This window comes from Cyanistes caeruleus, chromosome 13 (assembly GCF_971803275.1).
Source record: "Cyanistes caeruleus chromosome 13, bCyaCae1.hap1.1, whole genome shotgun sequence".
Classification (NCBI taxonomy): domain Eukaryota; kingdom Metazoa; phylum Chordata; class Aves; order Passeriformes; family Paridae; genus Cyanistes; species Cyanistes caeruleus.
The window spans coordinates 6136407-6163423 of record NC_141713.1 but is presented as its reverse complement, the minus strand read 5'-3'; the positions used below and the strand labels follow the sequence as shown (position 1 = coordinate 6163423).

Below are 27017 nucleotides of genomic sequence, written 5' to 3'. Positions count from 1 at the left end.
TTGTGGGTTCTCCAAGTAGATTTTTGAGACTCTTTGGATTCCAAAAGGCTTTTCCCACTTTGCAAATGGACTTCAGTTGAGTTGTGTAGCTGCAAAGGGCTGCTCCAAAGTGTAAGGTGCAGGGTAACATTGACTACGACTCCTGCTGAGTTGGCTCCAGTGAAGATGCACCATCTGTAGCTGTTGTGGTCCCCAGGGCTTCACTGTCCCCCATCAGGCATTTCTATTCCCATACTCAGCACCATATGCCAGGCAGCTGAAAGCATGTCACTCCAGTGCATTGAGAGATTTTTAAACTTCACTGCTGACTTTTTACCTTTTCCCAGAGGTATTTCACCTCAAGAACTGAGACAGATAAGGCAGTAGCCAGTGTCAAATGATTGATCTTAACAAATGGCAGTAGCAAGATGAAAGGATATTCAATTCTATTGGGAACCTCCTGTCATTTCCTTTAGAAGATGAAAGAGAATGAGCTGGCCCTGGCTGAGGAGATGGTGGAGGCTGCCAGACACTGCTTGGGCTGTTGGTGCACTCTTTGCTCTGGGTTTTGTGTCATGCCTGCCTGATGGTGCAGAGTCCTGTTGCAGTAGACAGTGGTCTGACATTCAGCAGAGGACAGGATCTGTCCCAGAAAACTCACAGGAAGGAGAAGCATTGAGCATGGAATCACAGAAAGATTGGGGTCAGAAGGGACCTTAAAGATCATCTTGTTCCAGACACTCAAAATGGACAGAGACACCTTCCACTAGAACAGGTTGTTCAAAGCCCTGCCCAGCCTGGCCTTGAACAGTTTCAGGGGCATCCACAGCTTCTCTGGGTAGCCTGTTCCAGTGTCTCACATCCTCACATTAAAGAATTTCTTCCTTGTATTGAATGTAATCCCTCCCTCATTCAGTTTAAAGCCATTACTTGTCCTGTCACTGCACACCCTTGTCAAAAGGTCCTCTCCAACTCTCCTGTAGCCCCTTTAGGTGATGAAGTGCTGTGACCTGGAGCCCTGCACTGCCAGATGAGGCACTTAGGAGAGGTTTCCTCTTCTGTGTGGGATGCTGCAATAAATCTGCAAATTTTTGTTGTCCACCCCAAGCACAGAAGATGGATTTTGACCTTGGTAGTGCATGATGGTTGGGTGCCAGCTTCAGAAATAAATGTCCGTGGTCTTTAACTCCATCCTGCAAAAGGCAGGCTGTCACCACTACTGTTTGGTGGATAAAGTTAGAGCCAGACCTTAGTGTCTTTGGATTTAAATTGGCACAAAGCTGCATCTCAAGGAATCCATTAATCTTGAGCAAACTGAACTCCTGAGGCACAACAGTCATTAATACCTTAAATATGTCTTTTCAAACTCAGTACTGCCAAGTCCACCTTTGCCTTTTCTATATTTTTCCTGGCAAGAAAGGGAAATTCTGTAGGTGGCCACCAAAGAACTGAAGGGTGCAGCAGGTGGCTTCTGAAATTTATCCATGTCCGAATTCCCTCATCCCCATTCCTCCCACACAGTATTTTTTCCTCTTTTTTCTTTTCTTTTTTCCTCTGTTCTGCTAAAAATTGCTATGCCTCTTGCACCTTAATTATGTTCAGTAAATCTTCAGGAAGCAGGAATTTTATATAGCTTGGAAAAACATTTCTGATATAAAGAGACCAGAAACTGTGGAGTGACCTCTTCCAAAAAAGTTAGATCAAACCCAATTATAACCATTTTTTCCACTGTCCCCAAGAAAGAACCAAAGTCACCCAAGCAGAGCCTTGACAAAGAGCTCTGCATTCTCTGCTGAGGCCAGTGCAAAAAAAATCCTGAGGGAAAACATAAGCCAGCACCAGAGAAACATCATCTGCCAGCCCCTGGTACACCGCAGGGAATGTGGGGGATGGATTTTCAAAATGCAAATAGGGGTCCATTGAGGCTTCACTACACTACATCAAGGTAATTTTCAAACTTAATGATTTTCACATTTAATTCAGGGAGAAATTAGTCATCAGGTACTGAGACAAAGCAAGGCTCTCTTCTGTACTGGGATGCTCTCTTCTTCAAGCTGTGTTATCTCGACAATAATTAAAATGTTCGCTGGAGTAGAAAACGTGCGATCTGATTCATTAGCCAGATTTCCCTTTGTAGGGTAACTCTTGTTTGCTTATGGGAAATTGAGATGGGATTGGAGAAGAGAGGACTCTGGACAATGATGATTTGGAAGGGGTGAGCCAAGGGATCTCCTTGGAAGCAGAGCCACATGTGTGTCCTACACAGTGAACAGCTCAGCATGTCCTCTTCCACCCTCTTAAGGATGGGAGGGTCTACATGGAGGGTGTTGGTTGGCTGGAGGAGCTTTAGGCTGTGGGAACACACTGACAAGCCTGTCCCAGGCAGGAGGACCCTTGTGCCATTGGTATCCACGGGCCAGGCTAAGCCAGAGAGTTTCAGTTTGCTGAAAACACCCACATGTGCTGCAGAAAGGTGACCATCAGTGAGTGTGCCAGTTTGGAACGGGAAAATGAAGCAAATCTGGGTGTCAGGAGGAGGAAAAAACAGATGTGAGCTGGGTTGGTTTGTGTCTGAAAGCTTTCAGGAATTTATGCTGAATACAGCACTGATGGCACCTGTTGGCTGGCTCAGCTTTATTCACAGGGGGCAGGTACGGGAAGGAGAAGGGGAAGAAAGAACACACCAGGTTTTGATTGACTTCCCTATGGAAGAAACAAAAAGCAATATTGGAAATTTTCCTCATTCAAAATCATCTGTAAGAGTAAATAATCACAGATGATTTCTTTTTGCACTCTCTTGGTCCTTGAATCTTTAGCTGGCACTGTTTGGGTGTTTCACTTCATTCCGGTGTTCCCACATTTGAAGCAGCTTGTCTGTGAGAACAGGAAATTACTCCTGATGTGAAGTGAGTTTTCCCTTCAGAAGAGGAGACAGGCACCTCAAGTAAAGTCTACACAAAAACACCTCTCCCTTTCTGTCTCTCTTCTAGTGATCCCCAAAGTGACTAAGCACCTGCTCTCCAACCCCGTGTTCACCTGCATCATCCTGGCAGCCTGCATGGAGATTGCGGTGGTGGCCGGCTTCGCTGCCTTCCTGGGGAAGTACCTGGAGCAGCAGTTCAACCTCACCACCTCATCTGCCAACCAGCTCCTGGGTGAGTACCCACAGGGACACCAAACCTCCAGCATCCACAGGTGTTGAAAAGCGTTCAGCATGGCTGGGAACTGCTGCCAGGCTGCCCAAAAAGTCTGACATGTGGAAATGTGTCTGTGAGTGAGAGGGCTGGGCTTCAGCTGTGCCATGGCTGCAGGGCTCAGAGCAGACCCCCAGCATCCTTTTCCTCAACTGCATCCTGCTGCCATCACTTCCCCCGTGGCCAAGCCTGTTGTGTGGGAAGCAGCATGGGACAGCCAGGATAGGAGAGGCTGTGAGATGCAGCAGAAATGGGCTGTCAGATTGCCCAGACTGCAGTTGCTCTCCAAGTGATAGCGTGGCCCATTGAACTGCTTATCTCATGGTTCTGGTGCCCCACAGTTGTGCAGCCCATCTCTGTCTGGGTTAGGAGGCCCTGTTTCCTGTCACTGCTTTCCCCTTGGCCTGGAAAGGACAAGATTGCAATGAACAGTTCAAGTCCCTGAGTTAGTGCAGCTTGGTTGTCTTTCAAACGTCCCTTCTCTCTGACCATTCCATGCTGCTGTGATTTCACGTTCTGCATTTCTCAGTGTTCATTTGTTCCCTGTCAGGACACTGATGGCAGAATATTCATTTATTTTCTGCTGCTGCTCATCCCAGGCAGGCCCAGCCATTTGTTTATGACAGCCCTTCTCTCAGCAGCACCCAATTAAGATATCTGCAAGTTGATCTTGGATGATCTGCGACCACAGCTCGCCAGATGGGCAGCTGGCAGTGATCTGTCAAAAACTGGGACATCAGGACATGGGTGGATCTTCATATCATAACAAGGAGTTTGCAAGCTGCTCTCCTGACAGTTGTTTATTTCCCTGTTAAACTCATTGATATCTTCTGGTTTTGGCACGGTTTTCCAAAAGAAACAATCCCCTGCAGTCAGCCTTGCTTCCCCAAGTGACTCAGGAATTTGCTAGTGAATTTTAATACGATTTGACAGAAGGCCAGAGGTCTCAAAGTTCTTAGGCTATTCCATCTTTCCTGAAAATTAAAGGCTTGGCAAAGAAAAGTAACTTCACTGTTGGCCCAGTGGGAGAAGGGAAAAAGCTGTTTGGTGGGAGCTGGCTGGGCAGTCAGCATGTGAGTGCAGCTGGGTGGCCAGCAAAGAGGGGATCACTCATGAGCCACAGCACATCCTGCTTCTGACCTGAGAGTGGGAAAGGAGACTTGGGTATCTCTGTGTTTCTCACTGCAACTTGTTTAAACAAAGTTATAATCATATTTCTCACATGGCATTTAAGGGAGTCCAGAAATGCCAGGACTGGGATTCTCTTCTAAGCACAGTTCAGGTGAGCGAGATCTGAGTTATAGCTGGCAGCAAAGAGATAAAAGTGACCCCAAACAAGCATAGTGTGGTAATTTCTCCCTGTGCTGGAAAGGGAATCACTTCTGGCTGTGATTTTGCATTTAACAGTTAATGAAAATTCTTCTAGGGAGATTTCATATTTTCAAATGCTGTTCCTGCCTAGTCTCTAAGACCAGACTACTGTGAGTCGCACCAGCAAGGCTCATCCTGAGCCTCCAGACACCTTGGAAAATTCTTGACTTTATTTGCTGCTGAGGTCAGGCTGGGCCAAGCTCAGCAAGTCTGGCATTCTCTCCAGCATGGATGAGAACTGGCAGAAGGGTTCTGCAAACAGGCAGCATGCCTCTTTGCATCTGTTCCTTTTTTTGGGCAGCCCCAGCTTGGTGCTGCTCCAGCAGTTGTTCACTGCAAGGTTTCCTCATGCCAGGGCACAGATCTGGCTGCTGGAGAGTTCAGCCCTGTCACAGTGTAGTTCACTGGGCCTTGCTCGTGCCTCTTGCTAACTGGTTTTTCCTCTTGCAGGGATGACAGCAATCCCGTGTGCGTGTCTGGGCATATTCCTGGGTGGCCTCTTGGTGAAGAAGCTCAGCCTGTCTGCTCTGGGAGCCATCAGGATGGCCATGCTGGTGAACCTGGTGTCCACAGCTTGCTACGTGTCCTTCCTGTTCCTGGGGTGTGACACAGGACCTGTGGCAGGGGTTACTGTTCCCTATGGAAACAAGTGAGTCCACAGAGGGTTCAGGGGAGCTTTACCAGCATAAATCCATGTCCTTGACAGGCAGGGCTGGCCTTTAGGCAACATTAGAGCAAGCATAGAGAAGGCAGTGTTGTATGGGCTCTTGGTCTGGGATGTTCCATGCCACTCGCCACTGGGAGAGCTGAGTACCTGCAGATGACATTTCACTAAAATCTGAAATTCAGTCAAATTGAATCAAAAGGTGGTGCCAGAGCTGAGTCTGTACCCACAGGCATCTCTATAGCATTTGGTCTGGTTTGTCCTGGCAGTAAGGGACATGCACTGCTTTGTACATTGATTTACGTGCCTGAGGGGAATTTGTAGAACTAGGTTTTAGATGCCTGGAAATACAGATATGGTGAAGAGAGAGTGTTTGTGGTTGCAGGCCCATTTTAATGTGAGAAATGAGGCCCACATAACCCTCTAATGTCCTGCACTCACAGGACTAGGAGAGAGACTTATTTGGTATTTGGTATTTTCTTCCTGAGTGCTCCTGTATGCAGTGGCAGCTCTTTAGATGACAACTTCAGCCTGTCAGCTCCTGACAGTGTTGCAGAAAAACACAGAGCTTTGTGTTTCCTTGAGGCTTCTTGTTGAGGTAACAGGGCAGCCCAAGCCTTGCATTAGATTCATTTTTGCAGGGAGATAGTGGCCATGGCATTTCAGTCTCCAGGGAGAGGCTGTAGCCTTGATTCCTTAGACCTGGAACCCAGCTAGCTTTCCCACTGCTTTTTTGTAATGTGTTTGCCTTAACTATCCTCCTCAAAGGCATCTTTGTAAAGGCAACAGTTGGCTGATAATCACACTTAATTAATTTCTTTCTCTCTTTGTCTTACAGCTCAACTCCAACCTCATCTCTGGACCCATATTCCCCCTGCAATAACAACTGTGAATGCCAAACTGATTCCTTCACTCCAGTGTGTGGGGCAGACGGGGTCACATACTTATCTGCCTGCTTTGCTGGCTGCAGCAGCACGGTGAGTGGGCTCTCCTGGGGACCTCGTGCCTGTAGGAATGGTTCTGGGAGCTCAAGTGAGGTTCCTGCGTGTCTGGTAGAGTAGCTCACTCACAGCCAGCAGTGGCTGCACCCCCAAAAGCTGACCCCACACCTCTGGTGGGCCTGAGCCCCTGTTTTTCACTCTGTTCCATAAATGCCCACTCACTGCCAGGATCAGCCATGGAGCAGGACAGGATCTCACAGCCTCCTGCCCTGATCTTCCTCCTCAGCATGGAACGTGATAGGAGATCTGCACAGGTGTCCAGTGGCTGAACACATCCTCTGCAAAAGATTCCCAGCCCAGAAGGGATCAGCTGAGGAAACAGCTTCTCTTTTATCCTGCTGCTCCTCATTTCCTCTCTTCTCCACCTGCCCATGTTTGCCCTGCCCAACCCTTTTAGTCTTTTTCCTCTTGCTCTGTCCCTGAATCCGGTTCCTAGACAGTTGTGAGCAGATCCTGGTTTTATTCACCCTTGTTTAAGCTCTCCTTTAACTCCTCTTGGTTCTCTCTTTCCTTGCTTTCCTCTGAGGCAGCCACAAGAGCAGTTGTCAGGAGAGCAGAGATTCCATCCAAAGACATTCTGCATTTTTCAGTTCTCTCTAAGAGTTTATTTCCCTTAGAAAACTCTTAAAGACCAAACTATCTCTGTATAAAGAAGATGTGGGGAATTTTTAACAACGTCTTAAAAGCCAGCTTTTTCATTTTTTGCTGCTGAAATGTTAATGTCTTCTGGGTTACACTGAAAATGATTGCCTGCTGCTCCTGTGGTGGGGACTGGTGGGATTCCTGCATCCTTGCTCGTTGCCTGGGGCTGTGCCAGGCATGGTGATCAGTGCTGTGTGGAATCTGTGGGAGGTCAGCCTGGGACTGTTTGTGCCTACAGGGACATCAGTGCTCACCACATGCAATTATCCCTCCATGGCTTCATCCTCCCTCCTTGAGGAGATATCAAACCTCCCTGCCCTGGAGACAAAGCACATGTGAGTGCTGCTGAGCAGACACTTGCTGCTGGCACTGCAGCCTCCCTGCCCAGATCACCTGTGAGCTTGTTCTGCTCAAACATCTTGTCTCCTCCATTCCCTCTCCAGCCTCAGAGATGCAGGCATCCCTTTGAAACACCACATATCTGAGCTTTCAGCTGCCCTACAAGGATCTACATCAATATGTGACACATGGAGGTGTTACCTCCTGCCCTCTTCTTCCTCCACCTCCCAATAAGTCAACACCTGAGATGGCAGCAGGATGGTTTTAAATGAAACCAGCTTGTTTCAGGCACACAGAATTGTGTCTCACCAGTTCACCAAGCCTTCAGCAAGTGTACAGCTGGTGTTGGTCTGTGGCTGGAGCATAGGAGCGTTCTCCTCACTGTGTAGTGCAAGGCAGAGCTCTGGCTCCTCTGGAAGGAGGATGGTAATGAAAATTCAGCTCTGCCCCTTCAGTCTGCAGCTGCCTGACCTTGTGCTCTTCAAGAGAAAACCTCTTGGCAAAAAACTCACTCTCCCTCATGTTCTCTCTTACTCATTCCTTCTTATTTTGCCTTTTTGTTGTCATCCTTGGGGTTCTTCTCATCTCTTTGTTTTGTGGGGGTTTTTTGCAGTAACATTTTGAACACAAATTGGTGAAGCAATAGCATCCGCTGGAAAGGGCATTATCAAGAATTATGGACCAGTTTGGCCATGCAATGGCCTTGAGGCAAAGCCAGATTGCCAAACCAAGTTTTAAACCTATAATCCAGGTAATGACCTGTCTGGAGGGTCTTGTGAATGTTATGTGCTTGTGATGAGCCAAGGGTTGCTTTTTACTGGGACATAAAATTCTCTGAATGCTTTATTTAACTTTACTACATTTTACGTTTCTGACTGCTTCTCTTCACTTTTCCTCTGTGAACAATTTCTAAAAGCAATGTGTAGCTCAGTTTTTTGGGTTGTTTTTTTTTTTTATTCCTTCTCTCTTACTGAGCTGATTCCAGAGGTGCACTTGTCCAAAAAGCCATAGGAATATCAGTGCAGGTAGGCAGAGCTCTGGCATCCCCAAGAACTTTTCTTTCAAGCCGTTCCTGGGAGTGACCCTTGCATACCATGTGGTTTTTTTGTTTGATGCCATTGACTCTCAGCATTTTGGCTGGAGACACATGAATTCCAGCCTGGAGTTACTGAGCTGGCACCTCACAGCTTTGCATTGAAGTACCAGCCTGTCCCTTCCCTGTCAGAGCCAGGGCTTAAAAAATAAGTAATTAAAAACATGCATAATTTGCATGGATAACCACACCAAAGTCAGGATGCTGGTAAAGGTGTAAACTCTGCATCTGTGTAGCCTCACAGGCACACCTAAATCTGGGTATGCAGGTTGCTGGGCAGCAGGTTTTGATAACAAGTGGGTGAATGCAGTGGGGTTGGAGACAAGGGGATCTATGGAAGTTTAGCACAGGTAGCAAAAAACTGCCTCTCCACAGGTCAAAGTTATAACTCTGTCTTTGATGTTTCCTTGTTTGATGTCTGTGAGTTACATACTGTGTCAGTAATAAAAGATCAAAGATCTCCCAGGTAAGGATGAGGTGTAGTGCTAAGCAAGCTGATGTAGTTGGTACAAACCCCTCACACTGCTTCGGGCCAGCACCTTGAAGCAAAGTGGTCGAAAAAGTGGATTGAGGGACATATTTTCAGGCAGTGAAGGTAGGATCTGCCTTGTGCTTTGTAAGAATTCACACCAGTGGGAGGACAGTCTGCCCCACCACTGCCCAAAACAGGTACTTTCTGTCCCTTGATAAGAGCCCTTGGGAAATAAACACCAAATTCTGTGTGTTTGCTGTGATGGGAATTTTGTCCAAGGGTTATTCAGTTTCAGGTCTATACTTTTCTAGACTAACATAGGTTTTGATCCACAGGGCCTTGTCCAGGCTGGCAATGCAGTAAGAGCCAGGAACTACAAATTCCTGTTGTCTGTGCAAATACCACCTCAGTGGTGCTAATCATCACCATTCTGGAGCCTTCAGGTGTCAACTTCTAACTCACAGCACAGGAATTTGTTATGTTAATTACTGCTTGCCAGCAGAAAGGCACCTGCATGTCTGCTCCAGCTCTCCTGGAGTCCTGCACCACAGTCTCTCTTACCTTCTGTGCACTTAGTTGGAAGAAAATGATTCGACATTTATGCAGAAGAAAGAGATTGGTGTCAGAAAGGCTGGAGTAGTATCCCCTGCTGATCCTTATCTTTGGAGGCTGTGAACCAGAAAGTGTGCTTTTGTATGGTCCTAAGGGGACTCCTTTTGCAGAAATGCACAGGAATTTCTGCTTGCACATGGTATAGGGCAAAGGGAGGAGGCTCAGCTGCTTTTCAATATGTTATATTTTATGACGTTACTCCTCATACAAACATGTGACTTGCAAACCCAGCGGGCTTGTGAAGACAAGACATGAATCATTAATGACTGTTTTTTTCTGTATTGGTCAAGGGTTTTCTTGGTAGTATGGAGTGCCTTAATTGCACTGACATCCCTCACTCAGAAATTCAGGAGGGCGAGTTGGAAAATAGGGGGGGAAAAAAAAATCCTTAAATCTGTGACTGGCAAACAAAGCTTCTTTTCACATCCTCCACTTGCTAGAGAGATCAAAGCAAAATGCAGTCATTCCACCCTCCTTCTGATCACATATTGATAAAGTTTATCTCGCTTGACTTGAGCTTTTAGCTCGACACAGATCCCTCTGAACCAGATGTCGTTTATTAGCCCTGGAGTGGAGTCCAGCAGCATCCGTGCTGCCAGGCTGTGGTAGCTCAGCTCTGGGTGAGCTGCAGCACCCACCGTGGGTGGCTCCTTCCCAGGGTTTGAGGTGCTGGAAGCAGGCCCTGAACCTGCAGCCAAGAACAGGGCTGCAGATTTACCTGCATTTAAAGCACTTCAGTTTAATTGCAACAGCCAAGAGGACGGAGGTAAATAAGAAAGTAATTAGAACCATAATGGGGGGATCTTTTTTGTCACAGAGACACAGATTGTTTCTTTATTCTCCTCCAAAGAGGTAGAACTCGGTAATAATTTTGTTGCGGTGACATTTATGGGAGAGACTTGAAAGGAGCAGAAGAAAAGAAACAAGCCAAGGGACAGCTTTCCCTTGCTGGCAACATGCGTCAGCTCTGACACTCCTGAAATTCTTTCCAAACCCCCCACAACGAGCACTTAGGAGTTATTTAATTGATCATTAGAGGATTAGGCATTGCTGCTGACAAGCCCTGTTACAGAGGGCAGCAGTGGGGATTGTAGCTCTCCCTTCTGACTCCTTGTGCTCCTCTGCAGAACCTCAGTGGCTGTTCGTGCCTCACCTCGGTCCCTGCCGAAAACGCCACCGTCGTTCCTGGCAAATGCCCCAGCCCTGGGTGCGAAGAGGCCTTCCTGACATTCCTGTGCGTGATGTGTGTCTGCAGCATGATCGGGGCCATGGCACAGACACCCTCAGTCATCATCCTCATCAGGTAGGGCTTCAGGCACATCCTCATCGCTGGGGCTTCAGGCACATCCTCATCGCTGGGGCTTCAGGCACATCCTCATCACTGGGGCTTCAGTCACATCCTCATCACTGGGGCTTCAGTCACATCCTCATCACTGGGGCTTCAGGCACATCCTCATCACTGGGGCTTCAGGCACATCCTCATCGCTGGGGCTTCAGGCACATCCTCATCACTGGGGCTTCAGTCACATCCTCATCGCTGGGGCTTCAGGCACATCCTCATTACTGGGGCTTCAGGCACATCCTCATCACTGGGGCTTCAGTCACATCCTCATCGCTGGGGCTTCAGTCACATCCTCATCACTGGGGCTTCAGGCACATCCTCATCAGGTAGGGCTTCAGTCATCACTCTCACCAAGTAGGGCCATCAGTCACATCCTCATCAGGATGGAACAAGGTGGAGGCAGCCGAGTTCAGGGGCTGCTCCTCCACAAACACCCTCCCTCTAACAGTCTTCCTCCTCACCATCGCTTTTTCCTTACACTCACCAAAGTGATAGTGTAGGTACTGCAAAGGATCAGAGGAGGAGATGCTTTAGTGCATCAAGGGGACAAAGGACAAAAGATTGGCAATCATCAGGTGGGGCCACTCTTGGTGTGGGATCAGAGCAGGAGGGACCCTAGGGCACAGTGGGGAGCTGAGGGTCCCACACACAGCTCCTGGCCTCTGCCTTTTACACTGAACTCACTGTCCCCAGACCCATGACTTCAAACTGAACCTCCCTTCAAGCCATTTCCTCCCTAAGCCACTTTTTTTTCACTTGGTATTGCCTGGTTTAGCCATGGCATGGCCCCAGTTCAGGGCCTGCAGTGTGGAGCTGCTGGAGAGAAAATGAACTGCGTGAGCTCCCCTTTGGTAGAGGGAGTGAGGTGGAACTGGGCCCCCAAACAGACAAGATTCCTGCAGGGATGTTGCAGAGAATGGTGGCAGGGGTTGTTTTCCTGGGATTAACATGGAAATAGAGATGTGAAGTTTCCAGTCCAGGTAGTAAGGAAGTTACAGCTGCATCAGGAGAGGGGCAGAACAAGGGCCACCCCATGTTCTCAGCATGTAATGGCTTAGAGAGAGAGGCTTAGGCTCACCTTTAGAGATAGTCTGGAGACCATAGAAACCACAGAAGAATGAAAAGCTGTGGCAAAGACTAGCTTTGGTGAATACCTCCCTGACTGGAGTTTAACTTCTCTCACCCTGGACCAAGTCCAAGAACATAAGGAACCTGGAAGTCTGAAGGACACATCTGAGTTAAACCAATGTGAATAGGTGGGCAAAAACAGCTTATTCAAATAACTGACCTTGTGTTATTTCCAGACATATGGAATACTTCATGATATACATATATATCTAAGCCCATATTTATCCAGAATTACTTAGCTGTCCAAGCTGTCACTTACTGAGAATAATAACCAGAGGCATAAATAGCAGATCCATTCTGCTGCCTGGAAAATTCCAATAAAATTCAATCAATAAGGTCTGTATTAGAAACACACTCTTGAGTGGATTTTGGACAGAACAGCTCTGTGAGGGCATGTCTCCCTGCAGGATACAAAATGAGATATTCCACCTACTAGTTCATTTCTCTCTTTGCATCTCCCGTAGCTAAAGGGAAATCAAATTCCTCATGATAAATATTGTGACAAAAGCAATTTGAAGTTTGAAGAGTTCTTTGTTCAAGGAAGCTGCCAGCACCTTTAGGATCCTGCATGGAGATATCTTAGTGTTGCCTTCAAATGAGATAATCCCAGCCCCAGCCAGGAAGAAGAATACCAAGGAATAAGAAAAGCAAAGGGAAGATTAAACATAGTCAGTTCAGAGCTGTAGGAAATAAACAATTCACACATCCAGATTTATAATTTCACTCAGAATCACTGATAGCTACCAAATGTACAGGGGAGAGCTCTGAGCCAGATACCACCTCGTGCTCCCTTGCAGCTGCCATCTTCCATGGCTGTAAGAAAGTTGTGGCATATGAATGTGTCCTTGGGGTCCAGAGCAGTGACAAGGAACACTGGCAGCTCCCATGATTATTTAAAAGTGGACTCAGTGTCTACAAATTCAATGTCTTGTCTGAGTCATTTGGTCACTGCTGTAGTCAGTGAGGAAAGGAGATGTCTCCAAGTGGCAATTTTCACTCCAGCCTGAGGTGTGGGGATTGACTTTGGTCTTAAATATAGAAAAGTGGATGGAAGGACACCTCTACCAATTAAAAGCCCCCTGTGAATATCCCATGTGATAATCTATTTTTTCATTAAAATAAACTTTTAATTCTGTTTCCTTCATTTACCACCCAACTGTAGAATCCTATTTGATCCAAGCCATTAACCATTGGGCCATTTTCCAAGGTCATATAATTCCTGGCATAAAGGCTTTTTATAAAGAGTGTGGGTCTGCCTGAAACTGCTGAAAATCATCCCGAGGTCACAGGCTTCGTGCAGAAGTCATGGTGTGGTATTACATGGCCCATGAATGTCTGAGAGCAGGGCAGGTGATCAGAAGGGTCTTCTCTTAACTTAAAAGCTCTTACTGGTTTTGTTTTACCAGTTTTGGCTGATGCCCCTCCAGTGCATTTATACAGAGAACCACCCCTGCCATGAATGTTTTTTAAAGTGCCTTTGAAGGGTAACTCTTAATGCAGTAGAGGTTGTGTTCATAGCAGAAGACGCTGCAAACACTGTCTTCCCAAGATAAAAAAAGTGTCATGCTGAAGTCATGTGCATGAAAACTAGTGCTGAGCACTTCCTCACTGAATCAACAGGCCAACTGAACCTTTTGGTCCACCATCCTCCCTCCCTGTCTTGTTCCTAGTAGACTGGGGAGTTTCAGAACCAAAAGTTTTCTTTCCCTTCAGCTGTCAACATCTGGAGCCTTGAAAACATGATAGGGAGCTTGTAAACAATGATTTAATGAGATGGGAATTCCATTTTTCCCCATCCAATGACAACATTAGCTGTTGTTATTAATGACTTGGATAATTCCTGAACCTATCACCAATGCAATTACTTTTGGGGCTGTAGGCAGTTTCAGGAGAAGGCAGAAGAAAAGCCCCATTAATGACTTTTTGAAGAGGTGCTGGTGGCATCCTGGCTGACAGCACAGAATGGCCACGGGGTGTGTTAATCAAAGCAGAACAACAGAAATCGATTTCTCTCTCTTTCTCTCTCCCTCCCTCCTTCCTCCCTGCAGAACCGTGAGCCCCGAACTCAAGTCTTACGCTCTGGGGGTGCTTTTCCTGCTGCTCCGGTTGCTAGGTAGGTACAAAAGTTGTGTGTCCTTCTCTCCCAACCTTTGTTGCTTCATGGAACACTCCATTTTTAACATGCAGAAGTTGATTTCTACTCCCTGTAGTTGTCGCGAGTGGGGTCCGACTCACTGGGGTCCAAGCCCTCTCCTTGAGGGATGTCACATCAAGGCTCCTCAAGGCACTTTTCCTGCTATTTGTGTTGTGCTAATGGAAGAAAATGCAGTGTTGCATGAGAAATGACTGTTTCTCCCATGGTCCCACACAAGCAGTTTCTCTTCTGTAGCTGTTATTAACGTGTCAGCAGCTTGCAGAATTACTGCTGTATTCCATATTGCTGAAGTAGAAGGATGTGGATTTTCACCCTCCTTTGAGGGACAGGACCTGTGTTACAGCGTGGGTTTGCCCCTTCCTTTGGGTTTCTCAGAAAGGAAACCTGGAAAATGAGACAAGCTGAGTCCCTGTTTCCTCCTGTGGGTTATTATCCCATTAAATTGTATATGGCTCCTCCTCTGGACGGGTATGTTCTCCTCATGTATGAATTAAAGGGAGCATACCAGTCTGCTGCTTGTTTCTGGGTGGTTTTTTTCCCTTCTGGCAGAGGTGGCTCCTATTTTAAAGCTCTTCTGTTTCAGCTCATTAGTCTCAGTGATTCAGGGCAAAATCCTCTGATCCATCATTGTGTGGGACCATCTCATGCCCAGGGTTTCTGCATGTTGTGGGAGTGGAATCTACTTTTTTAGCAGGGCACAGAGAGTACCTTCCCTTCATGGCTCCCTTGGTCCCAGAGGAAGGAACTGTAAAGTGCCATCTCAGGCTACAGTAAGACACTGGGAGTACAGGACCAAAAATCCAGCAGTATCAGACATTGTTTTGAATAAGTGACCTCATTTTTTTACTTATTGTTTTAACACCTTATTCCCCTTAAGCTGAACAGGAAATGGTCCTCCCAGACCAGTTTACAATAAAGCCAATTAGATGTCCATTGGTTTTGGTGAAGTAGCTGCATTCATACAAAGAGCTCCATCAAGTTAACTTACTTCAAAGGGAAGTTTCTGGGGTGACCTGGGTCAGCTCTGGTTCAAGCCTTGCAAACACAGCATTTTCTTTAGCTGCTGGTGCTGCTCCTGGGTTTTGGCCCGACTTCAGCTGTGACTGGCTGAATGTGGAGTGTCAGCAGGCAAGTGTGCAAGGAGGATGGCTATGGGGTGTTGTTTCCAAAGGAAAAATGCTTAAGGGGAGGGATTTTTAGCTTTTCTTTTTTTCCTTTCATAAGAGAGAAGCCTCCTGAGGTAGCTGCATCCTGAATTCCTCTAAAACCAGGCTCAGACATGTATGCTTAAGTTGAACAGATTTATTTTTTTTCATTCCAATAAAGAAGCCATGGTGAGAATTTAAAGTCAAATCTTTATATGTTGCTCTGTCACTAAGGGATTCCCATGAAATAAGACAATACATCCTGAAGCATATCAGCAATGTAGCTGGAACGCACAGAAAATGAAGAGAAAGATACTTTCCCATATGAGCAAAGGTATCCAAATTCTGCCTCTATCAGCCTGAGGTTTGAGAATAGCTTTACTGATTTATTTTAAAAGCTTTTCAGTTCACCTTTAAGCTTTGACTTAAGAAGACAGTGATAATAGCTGCTTCTTGAACCAAAAGAGAGAATTAAATGCAAGAGGTATGAGACCCGAAGGTGCAATCGTAGCTAATAGATTTCAGTAAGACAGAAGCACCCTTTTTTATGCAGCCCTACAGTTTCTGCTATGAAATATATATATATATATATATATCAGAAATTTTTGCAACACTTTGCAGTAAGAGATAGAACATGATTGACTCTCTTTAATATTCGCTGTAATAACATGAAACATGGCTGAATTCTCCCGGTATCCTCCTGCATATATTATCTCATTTCATAGAATTCTGCTGTGAGAGGGCAGCCTAACAATATCTTCATATAAAAGCATTACTGCAGTTTCCCAGAGAAGAGAGTAAAGCAGTGCCATTGGAGCCACAGGTTCAGAATGGAATTGTCTGGAATGGCGAAGAATTTCAGACCTTTAATATCCTGAATACATCCTTTCTCAAGTCTTACAAGGAGCACTTTCCAGGCCAAATTATTGTGGACACCAGCAGGTAGCAGGCAGCTCTCTCTCAAGTTCAGCCTGCACATCTCTAAAGCTTTGTATCAACATCTCTCAGCATGCTGACAAGCAGGGACTGACACCTCCAAATTGTGATCCAAATGTGGTTTTCTGTTATTCCAGAAAGAATGTGGCTCCTCAGTCACTGGCACATCTGGATGTTACCCCTGAGGTGCCATCCAGCAGCACTGGGCACACAAACTGCAGTCTGCAGCACAGCCTCTTGCTTGTTTGTGGCAGGAGCCCAGCTGAATTTTTAAAATCCAGGTTGTTCACAAGTTTCAACTAAAAAAATCGTCTTTTAATTTAGAAGCAGAACCAGCCCAGCCTGGATTTTCCAGTCATTGAAATGATGAACAAAGAGCTGGTGCTGATATTTTTTTCCAGAACACAGACAGGGTTTTAGATATGATGACTGGAACTAGTATTTCTAACAAACAGATTGTCTTGCTTTTTTATCATCTGGTTTTATTTACTACATTTGTGCTATTAATGACTGGTTAAAATGAGTACCAAAAGCCCATATAGCCTTTCTTAATTCCTGCATTTATCAACATATAAGGAAGATCAAACAAAATCTGTAGAGTTCCAGTCATCAACAAAATAGAATAAAGAGATCTCAGTTACCACAGGGAACAGTGAAGACAACCAATTTATTTGTAGTCTTAGGATACATGTCATGAATGTCACTACTTTGCTCGTGACAAGCTGAAGGAAAGTATCTTTTTTAAGCCTGGAAATCCAGGTTAATGATGAAACTGGATCCAAGATTAAACACTTTCCTGTCTAAAAACTGCAGTCCTTGTGTCTGCTTTCACAGGTATTTATAGAGTCTCAGGCATCACAGCACCTACGGATGCATTGATACTGCCAGGGGGGTGTTGTTCCTGCCTGCTGTTGGATTTCAGTAGGTGCAGTGCTCTGCTTTGCTCTCTGTCTTAACCCACAGTGACTTTATCAATCAGGGCTTTTTTCAGGGTTTATCTGCTTCTAGCCTCTGCCCATGAATACAGCAGAAGGTAGAGAAATGGTTACATTATGTGGAATGTTCACATTTTCCTCCCAGCGCTGCACGCTCGGTGCACGTGCGCTGGCTGGGGAGTGCAGAGCTGGAACGTGGATGTCCTAATCACCATCAGGCTAATGGGAAATGGGGGGTTGCTGCAGTGTCCCTGTAGGATGGGGGATAGTAGCGAAGAAAAACATTTCCTTTATTAGTTAAATGAGTTTGGAGTGATTACTTTGCTTTAAGATTGCAGCTCTGCTGCAAACTATGATTGAGAAACACTCATCGGTAGTTAGCTGCAGTGGCTGTGGGAGAATCCTGCTGTGATATTTCATTTAATGGCACTCTGAAATTTTCCCTTCTTTTCAGATGGCATCTTTGACATCTATTAGAGGCTATTTCTTTTCCTTAGATCCAGAGAAAACCTTTTGCTATGTCAGGGTACAGTCCAAAACTGGATCTCAGTGCCGAGGCTGATTTTAGGTGCTAAACTGGAATGCTGAGATTCTTCAGATGAACACCCTGAAGTGCAGAATTGCCAGTTTCTAGAGAGAGCTGCAAGGCTGTCCTCCTCCTCTTTCATTTACCCCTCCACTTAGTCTCATTAGGCAAACAAGAAGCTTAATAAAAGCCACTCAAACTTGAATAAAATCCTTGCTGCATATTGATATCAGCGGGAATCTCTTCTGTAGACATTAAGTCCAAGCTAAAAGCTCATCCACAAACTTCATTCAGGTTGATTTAGAACTTCAAAAATTAGAATCACAGGCTGCAGCTGGGACTATTAACCTTGATAAAGTACCCTCTTTCCTCTCACTGCAGTCACGTCCTCTCTCTTTATCACAGGGATCATAAAAGCATGATTTGTCTCTCTTATTTTGGCAGGTTTTATCCCACCTCCGCTGATCTTCGGGGCCGGGATTGACTCCACGTGTCTGTTCTGGAGCACATTCTGCGGCGAGCAAGGAGCCTGTGCACTGTATGACAACGTGGTCTACAGATACCTGTATGTCAGCATTGCTATCGCCCTCAAGTCCTTTGCATTCATCCTGTACACAACCACCTGGCAGTGCTTGAGGAAAAACTATAAAAGATACATCAAGAACCACGAAGGTGGTCTCAGCACTAGTGAGTTTTTTGCCTCTACTCTCACCCTAGACAATCTGGGGCGGGACTCGGTGCCCCAAAATCAACCACATAGGACAAAATTTATCTATAACCTTGAAGATCATGAGTGGTGTGAAAATATGGAGTCTGTTTTATAGTGACTGTGGAGGGGTGAACTATATTAATAATACAAGGGTCCTTTTTAATAAAAACAAGGAGAGAGCACGAATGAGAGAAGAAACAACTGCAAAACAGCATCGGCAACACAGGAAACTTTTGTCTTTTTCTCAAAGTCACACCCGGCCAGGATTCTTGAGGACAGCATCTTTTAATGGGATCACTTGTGACATCCTGCAGGGTGATGGAGAAAGCAGGGAGCCCTTGTGGCTGGGTACCAACTCCTTTGGCGACAGTACGAGCTTCCAAGGAGGGCAGAGGTTTGCTGGAGAGCCCGGCACAGGCGTAGGGAAAGCAAGGTGATAACAGCAAGGTGATAACAGCAAGGTGATAACAGCAAGGTGATAACAGCAATAGGTTTTTTCCCAGTTGAGATGGGCTGTGTGGAGCCCTGCGGGGTTGGCCAGGCTGGGTGCTGCTCCAACCTGCTGCGTCTGCCATGGCAAGGAGGGAGCGGTGCTGGAGTCCTTCCAGCAGTCACACTCTGTCACCAGCCACGAGTCCACGATAAATACCTTGAAAGCTGCTGGAAACCTTCCCGGTGGCGAGCAATGCTGTCAGGGGTATCCAAGTCCTTCCAGCCCAGGCTTATTCGCAGATTGCAGCTTGGTGGCTGTCTGCGAATAGCTGCGCTCAGATCTCAAACCCAGTAGAGTTCAAGACATTTGCTCACACTTGCCAAACGTGCTGTCATTTTTTAAAGGGGGATGAGTTCCAAATACTTACCTGTGTAGTCCTCTAATGAGATGTTTTTTGAAATTATTTTCAAATCTATGTTAACCCTTAGATCGCTGACACTTTTCCATGAGGAGGATTTATTTATGCTAGTTTGGGGAAGGATCCTGTTTAATTCACCCAAACGTAATGTGACTCAAGGGGTTTGTTTAATCCTCTGCATTTTTTATCCATACGCCTTCATTCTAATATGCTACCAAGCCAATGAAGACACATAATATGTTTTTAAAAAAGAGAATGAATGCACTGTGTCTCTATAAAAACAATTGTCAGTTGGAGAATTACAGATAATATGATGATTTACATAATATAGTTTTTTTTCATATTCTATGTGACTCAGTGAATACATATATATGTGGAGAGGCTGTTTATGTTCTCTCCAGTTTTTAAAGATATATATATATATAATTTGCAATCTAGAAATTGTGTGGTGGATGTTTTCTTTAAAGTGTGTGTGTGTGAGTGTGTGTGTGTACAAGATGAGAGGAATACCTTAATCCTTCAACCCTCACAAGTGGTATTTTATTTTTCACCAGAGAAATTCCACTGACTTTCAGTGGAAGCCATGTGAGGAAGATGGAATAATCTCTCCTGGATACCACATTTTGTTTGTACGTGTGGGAATAGTGTTCCTCTGGAAGGCTGGGTTATGGGAGCAGAGGCTGGCCAGCACTGAGCAACCCAAACTTCCATTCAGTTCCCCACAAACATCCATGCAAGAGCAGATTTGGCTTGGCTCTTGCAGTGCAGACTTACCTAAACCTGCAAAAACCATGGGGAAACTTTTACCTGATTACAAGAAGCATGGGGGTCAGGCTTATTTTGTATGCATATTTTTGTTTTCCAAAACATTCCTGCTGGGAAGCAATGCAAATTGGCAGCATTTGATGAGCTTTTCCCCAGGAACCAGACTTGTTTCCAATGGACTAAATGTCAGAAGGGCTTTAAGGGTTAGCATCGTAATTAAAAGTTCCTTTTTTGTGTGAATTTCGAAGCTGTTGTGTGAACTTGAGGATGTTTAGAGGAGTAACCTGGCATGTTGAGTCAAATGCTGGATGTCACTTCCATGCAGGTGGCAGAGGGGCTGATCTTACCCAAATCCTTTTCCATTGCTGCAGTGGACACCCCAGAGCTGACACAATTACAGAGGGTTGATAACTTTTCACTCATGTTCAGCACCTTTTAAGCAGACTTTTATTAGCTTTGCAATATGGGTGTGGAGTATCAAACTGCTTCCACTTGACTGACATTACATGTGTGTTTGCAACTTATGCACAGAATTACATGTTCAGCAACAATAAGGGCAGGAAAAAAAGCTGTATCAAATAAACTCCATTGTGCCAAATACTCAACAAATATTGTAACTGCAGATATTTAATTCTTGGGTTTCAGTCACGTTAAGATTCACTCGACTGATGAAGGAGTTTAAGGAAAAAAAAAAATTAAGCTATGCAGTGCCATTGTTATGCTGGGTGGTAAATGATGCTTTTTAGACCATTACATTGGTTTAGTATGTCCTATCTGCTAAAACAGAGATACTGCATCCATAAAACAATGAATTCAAAAAAGGCACAGGGTGCATAACTGTCTCATAAAATATATATAATTGTCAAGTATAAGCCTTTGAAATAATTCTGTACGGTTCCCTTCATTCTGCAGATTCATTACTTAGACTGCTGTCTTTCCAAATGTTAGCTCATAATTTTATACTATACACACACTTTCAGACTGGAACACAAATTTCACAGAATAGAACCTTTCTAAAAGCCTGATTGCTTGAAATTTCATAACGCCTTTCACAATTTCATGATTTTCCCCTCTGAAAGTGCAAGGTGAAGGAGAATAGCATGCTGATTGATATGATGTAAAACAAACTCCCAGTGTTCATGAGCTGTGGTTTGTTGGTACAAAGTCCCCCTTGACCGGAGTTATGGAAACAGGATTCCAGGGCACATAACATTTTCATTTTTGTTTTTCTTTACTTTTTCCATTTGATCTCTTCGCTTAGTATGTGTGGGAGATGCAGTTGAATGGGGTTACTTACATTATTTTTAAGCTGTAACTTGAAATTCCTGCATGATTGTTATTTTATTTCTTTTCATAATGGAATTTTTGAAAAGCTTTTCTCCCATCCCACTCTTATTTTTATTTTTTTTCCCCAGGGTTAGGTCTGATGCCTGCATAGTGAAGGGCTTTGCTGTCAGTGCTTTGGTACAGATTTAAGAACAGAGCTTTAGTTTAAAGAAAACAAACACAGACCAAACACTTCATCCACACCAGCAGGCATTTTATTTTTTTCTGATTTCAGAACCACAAGCCATTTTTGTCTGCAACCCAGTTTTTGTTACAGAATAACAAATGAAGAGTGTCAGACATCCTCCTTCTTCCCAAACTGCGTTATGGGCCTTCACCTGTCAGCACTTCGCCTCCATCCTGCAACTGCCTTAACCATGCAGGAAACTTAAAAAACAAGGATGGAGTTAGAAAAATGCCCATTCCCAGGAACAGAAACAGGGGTGTGGTCTGAGCTGTGCAGTCCAGATCCAGTGGCAGAAATTGTTTCTTGATTTTCAAGAGCATTGAAATTGAGGGGTTTGTTAGGGCCCCAGTCTCAGCAGAAATGTCCTTTTGGCATTTGCAAGCACTGTGTTCCCCACATGGCTGTCTGCTAAGGAATGGGATGTTTGGAAAAACAAACTACTTGAGATTCTGCAGTCTCTCTGGGATTGACCAGTTGCCTTGCATGGCTTCAGGTTGGGGTTTCCTTTCCTGTGCACAGATCCTACTCTGGAATAGCCCCAGTGGAATAAAAAGGGAACCCCAATCTAAAATTGGTGCAGATGACACTGGAATAGTTTTCTCTGCATGCATGTTAACAAGGTGATGGATTTCCAGAACCTTTTTTTAATGTATATAGAAATCATCCGTTTTTCTGACTTTGCTCAGCACATCTTGGATGTAGAGTGGGACTGAAGAGTCCATCACTTGAATTATCACTTGAATATCACAAACCTTCCATTCCTGGTAATTCAGCTAACAGGGACCTCCCTCTGCCATTCCCCTCTGAGATGCACTAAGCTCCTTGGTGCTGCTTCTGTTAATCGTGGTTGGGTCTCACCTTGCTCAGAAGGTGAGAAGGGAAAGATGCAGAGAGGAATTAGCTTCCATTATCTGACTTAGCTACGCTTCAAAATGCTTCCAGACTGAGCTGATGGTTTGCAGACATTTGGAAAGTGATTGGAGTATTTCCAAATGGCTGAGACACATCAACTTCTTTTTCCTTGCAAAAAAAAAAAAGATTAAAATTAAGGGAATGAGTGTGATTTGGACCCACTCCTATCCCCATGAGAGTTTTATGTTCATCATATTGCATTGGAGGCAGTGTGCTTAAAGTTCACCTTTGTGTCTCAGACAGACTCGCATTTTTTCTCAGTAAATGAGGTCCTGGGACACAGAAGGGCAACTCCAACTCACAGCCAGCAGTTTCACTCCACAGCCAGCCCACAACACCCTGAAGCCTACCAGCACTGTGAAGCTTTAGTCCCCAAGTCAGCCACAGCTGTTGCTGCCATGTGAGTTTGTCACAGCTGGGTGTGTTTGGCTTGGTGTTTTCTTCAGACTTCGGCATTCTTGGTGTGATGTTTGCTTTATTCTTGGCAGGTGATGTGGGGAATTGTCAGTACAAAAGACACATGCAAATGCTTCACTGGACTGCTGTGATAACAGCTTTGTTTCTTTATTCACAAGGGTTTCCAGAGTTACTCCTGCTCTGCCTTTAAATGCAGCTGTGCTCATCTATTCCCCTAATTTCATGTGAACTGTGTTTGCAGACAGAAGCAGGTTTGTTGATGTTCTCTCTCTAGATCTGATTAATATGTGCAAAGCTCACAAGTTTCCTGTGCACAGGGCAGAGCACCTCTGATTACAAGCAATAATACTGACCTGCTCTTGTTTGCAACAGGGATTCTGGCTTTCCTTACCTAAATCTGGGTTCGCCTCTCCCAGCATCCCACACCACTGCTGTGACTCCCCTGGTTTGTTGGCAGCCAAGATTCTACAATCAGTGGAACATAGGCAGCAGTTCATCAAGATGGGAACTTTTGGTGTGACCCAGATTCAGCCGTGCTTACCTGATGATTGGGACTGACCCAAGGAGGAAAGGATATTGTAACTGAGCCACTTGGTGTCTCTGAAGGGATTATCCACCCTTCTGTGCTCCTGGATAGCCCTACCTCCACCAGACCCATGGTTTGTGGGTGTTTTCTTCCAAGCTGACCATCAGCTTCCTTTCTCTAGCCACAGTTCTTCCTTCCTTCCCCTGATGGCAAAGCACAGCTTGGCTATACCAAGTCAATACAAGGTACCCAGAGTTACTGAGTGGTGTTTAAATTTGCCTGGAATGCCAGCAGGTCTCACTTAGTTTTACATATGTTCAAAATGTTATAGTTCGTTCTGCTTATATCCCCTAAATCTATAACTTCTAGGCTGCAAATGATGTTTTCTATCATTCCATTGACATTTCTAGCCAATCTCAGTCTTAATACAATTGCTTTGCTGAAAAATGGCCTTTCAGCACTTCTTAGACATGAGGTACTTCTTTATTAACTAGTGATGCCAAAAATCTTTGGCCATTGTCTGTTCCCTGAATTCAGGGGAGCAGAAGGAAGCTGTGCCTGCCCAGAAGCAATACTGATGTTTCCTGGGGCAGAGTGTGAACATGGACTGCTTTTCTTTCAGCTTCAGTCTTGCCTTGACTCTTTGGCTCTGAGCATCTCTTGGTTCCAGAAGGACCCAGGGAATTCAGGAGAAGCCATGTGGACAGAGCAGTCCTATTTAGATGTCTGCAAGAATAGGACTTTCAGGATGTTTGTAGTGTTTATATTGTTTTGCTTGTCAAAGCTTTGCTTCAATCTGTATTTGTTTGATGGATGGAATGACCATTCATCAAACAAATGGGGTTTGGGATGGGATGAGTTTGTGATGTTTCCCCCACTTTATTCAGATTAAGTGTGGCAGAGCAGGATGCCCAGCCCCAAGAAGGAAAAGACTTGTCATACCCTGAGCAGTTTGTAGTGCTGGACTTGTTCTGCACAAAGTTGGTGTCTGCATATGGCAGGAAGCAATAAGAAACTTGCCAGCTGCAACTCAGAAAATAATTTATAGCAATTTCATACATGAGTTTTCCCTTTTATTTCTTCCTTGCAAAATGCTGAGGAAACCAAGAAAATGCCTCCAAGGTCATTTCTTCATATCATCTGTGGTCTGGAGGAGTTGGAAAAGCTTTCTTGTCATTCACATGAGGCTGGATGTTCTGGATGGACATGAAACTCATGGGTTATTTCTGCTCCCTGAGTTCCCTAGGCTGGAATTTTCTCATCAGTAAAAATATTTAGTTCAAATGTGATTAGGAATTGAGTAAGAGGATCCTTGCTCAGTGCCAGTGGGCTGAGCACCACTGGACACACAGCATTCCAGGACAGCCAAAGTGCTGGCTTCCAACTCACAGTCCACTTTCCAGGCATATTCTCTCACAGATGCTTGAAATTCTCAGCCTCTCCCAGTGTTCCTACTAGGTAAAGCACTCATTTGAGTAATTTAGAGAAACTAATTTGAGAGCAAACACGAGAAGGGTACGAACCCAGACAAAACCAAATTGGTATTGAGGCGAAGCAGGTGGTGTAAATTTTATTTGCGATGTTTGCACAGCTCTTGGATCAGAAGCAGAAACCTCTCGGGCATCAAGAGAGTTGCACATGGCCTAACATATCTTAGTTCTTCCCAAATGAACTGCCCGTGGGTGGGACAGCAAAAGGCTTCTTTCCCTGCCACGGATATCTCGCCCCCAGAACCCGTTTTCTCTTGCAGTACGGCATCGCACAAACACCGGTGCATTTACCCCTCAGTGCAAACAGTGCTGTGTTTCTGGTGCCTCACAACAATAACTGTGAACTTGAAAGGAAGAAACGACCCCTGTTCTTCACCCGTGACCCTTCCTGCCCGATCACAGGAGGAGGATGATCCCTCTTGGAGACTCACAGCCGTTCTCCTAAAGTCTTACAGCAGCAGGACCAAACGGTGCTCTGTGATCACGGGTGGCCTATGCCCTGTGCTAGGGGTCTGTAGCTCAGCTACAGCCCCACGTTGCCTTCACGGTGTGTTGGTGCAAAGCCTGCTGAGGAGGCTGCACATGACTGCCCCTGACAAGTGCTAAGGGCTGCCAGTGGTCTGTGACCACCAAAGTTTTGGAGTCTCCACGTTAGCCCATGAAAGCAGCTTCCCTCACCTGCTTTTGGGGAAGAGCCATCCCAGAGCAGGTTCAGAGGGAAACTGAAGCAGCGCTGGGACCGCACAACAGGGAGCTCTTGGTACTACACCCGCAGGGAGGAGGGGGTGGGATGGAGCAGGGGAAGAGCTGTGACATTTTAAAACCCATAGTGCCTACCGCTGCAAATGGAACGCTGTATTGTATTATATTATACGTGACTACCATGTAAATAAAGTACAATAAATGTGGTGTTCGTTAGGATTTTGATACAAGTCAAATGCAGTCTGCAGAAATGTTTTTTCCCTGCTGTATGTACTTATATCACATTCCAGGCATGGGGACATTGGAGTCATGTGAGCTAGCAGTGCATAAATGGCATTAGATGGGGCGTGTTTGCAGTAAGGCTGTTCTAAAATTCTTTTTGCCCTGTGCAAGTGATACACAAGCACCGTCTGAAACCAGAGGGGAGGGAGTGGGGGCAGTTTATACAGGCAGGAGAGAGCAGCTCTTGCTGTGCTTGATGAGAAGAGACTGCCCAGCCAGTCCTTGGCCATGCCTCACTCGTGGTGGAGATACAGCGAGGTTTTGGTGGCTGATCTCTCTTTGCTTGTTCTCCTGCTGCAGAGGTTGACCAGCAGCACATGCCCTGCCTGTGTAACCTGGTTATTCCCCACCCCTGACAGCCCTTAGTGGCAGCTACAGATGAGCAAACTCGAGAACTTAAAATTCAAAGCAGATTGGGAAAGGAGTTCTCTTCTTGACCAGCTGGCTCCTCTGTGTCTCTGGAAGAGATGGAGGGGCTTGGAGTTTTGGCTAATAATATTAGGATTTTGTTCTTTAACCCACTCCCTTATCCATCCTTCTCTTTCTCCATAGTGTAAATAAAGAAAATGATACATTTTCACGAGGCAGGCCTGCCATGTGCCCTCCAAATCCTGATGTGTCTCCTAACTGGGTTGTTGGTGGGAGTTTCTCTGGGCTTCAGAAGCTCAGGACTCCTCTGACAAGGGTTTGCAGCTGGAGTGTGGGTGTAATCTTCCCTCAGTGCATGGAGGGTGCTTCCACACTGGTTGTCTTGTTGGAGAACAAGACCACCCCATGCAGTGTGTCACACCTGTGACTGAAACTCACCTGCACAGCTCTGTGCAGGGTTCACAGCACTGGAGGAGAATTCACCTGCCTCTGTACCAGACCAGTCCGTGGTGTTTGTCCCTCATACCACTGCTGTCCTTCACAGTCACCTGGGCAGAGCAGCATTTGTGGGTTGTGGAGAAGGTCCTCCCTGCACAGAACATCTCCACAAATAGTCTGCAGCACTGTGTGGGACCTGGACGAGCCCACGTGCCACTGCCCCTTCTTGGGCTCAGGGTTACTGTTCTCCTGCAGTGCCCAAGCAAAAGTGGTCCTCAGAAAGGTCTTTGAACTGTGCTGGTAATTTTTCAGATGTTTAGCAGCACTTCCAAAATAAACCAAAACCTGGTTTGGAAAAGGAAATGTTTCACTGTACAATTGACTTTAAAAAAAAAAAGAGAAGCCACATGCTCGATATATTTTGAGTACTGTGTTCTGTATTTTTGCAGCTTATATTTTCCAGATGAGCAGTTTAGAAATATGTGATGTGAAATACATACTGTAAGTTT

The 27017-nt window shown here is 45.4% G+C and overlaps 1 protein-coding gene across 2 annotated transcripts in view; it reads left to right on the top strand.

The window, feature by feature from the left end:
* SLCO3A1 (solute carrier organic anion transporter family member 3A1) overlaps positions 1 to 20468 on the top strand; it is a 130914-nt gene extending 110446 nt beyond the window's left edge. For both annotated transcript variants that reach the window (XM_086848313.1, XM_086848312.1), the window contains 6 exons: positions 2970 to 3134; positions 4995 to 5193; positions 6047 to 6185; positions 10495 to 10670; positions 13886 to 13950; positions 17979 to 20468. In XM_086848313.1, coding sequence (XP_086704439.1) covers positions 2970 to 3134; positions 4995 to 5193; positions 6047 to 6185; positions 10495 to 10670; positions 13886 to 13950; positions 17979 to 18358 — 1124 coding nt within the window. In that variant the 3' untranslated portion in view covers positions 18359 to 20468. The remainder of the gene's footprint in view (positions 1 to 2969; positions 3135 to 4994; positions 5194 to 6046; positions 6186 to 10494; positions 10671 to 13885; positions 13951 to 17978) is intronic.
* Positions 20469 to 27017: the final 6549 nt, after the last annotated feature.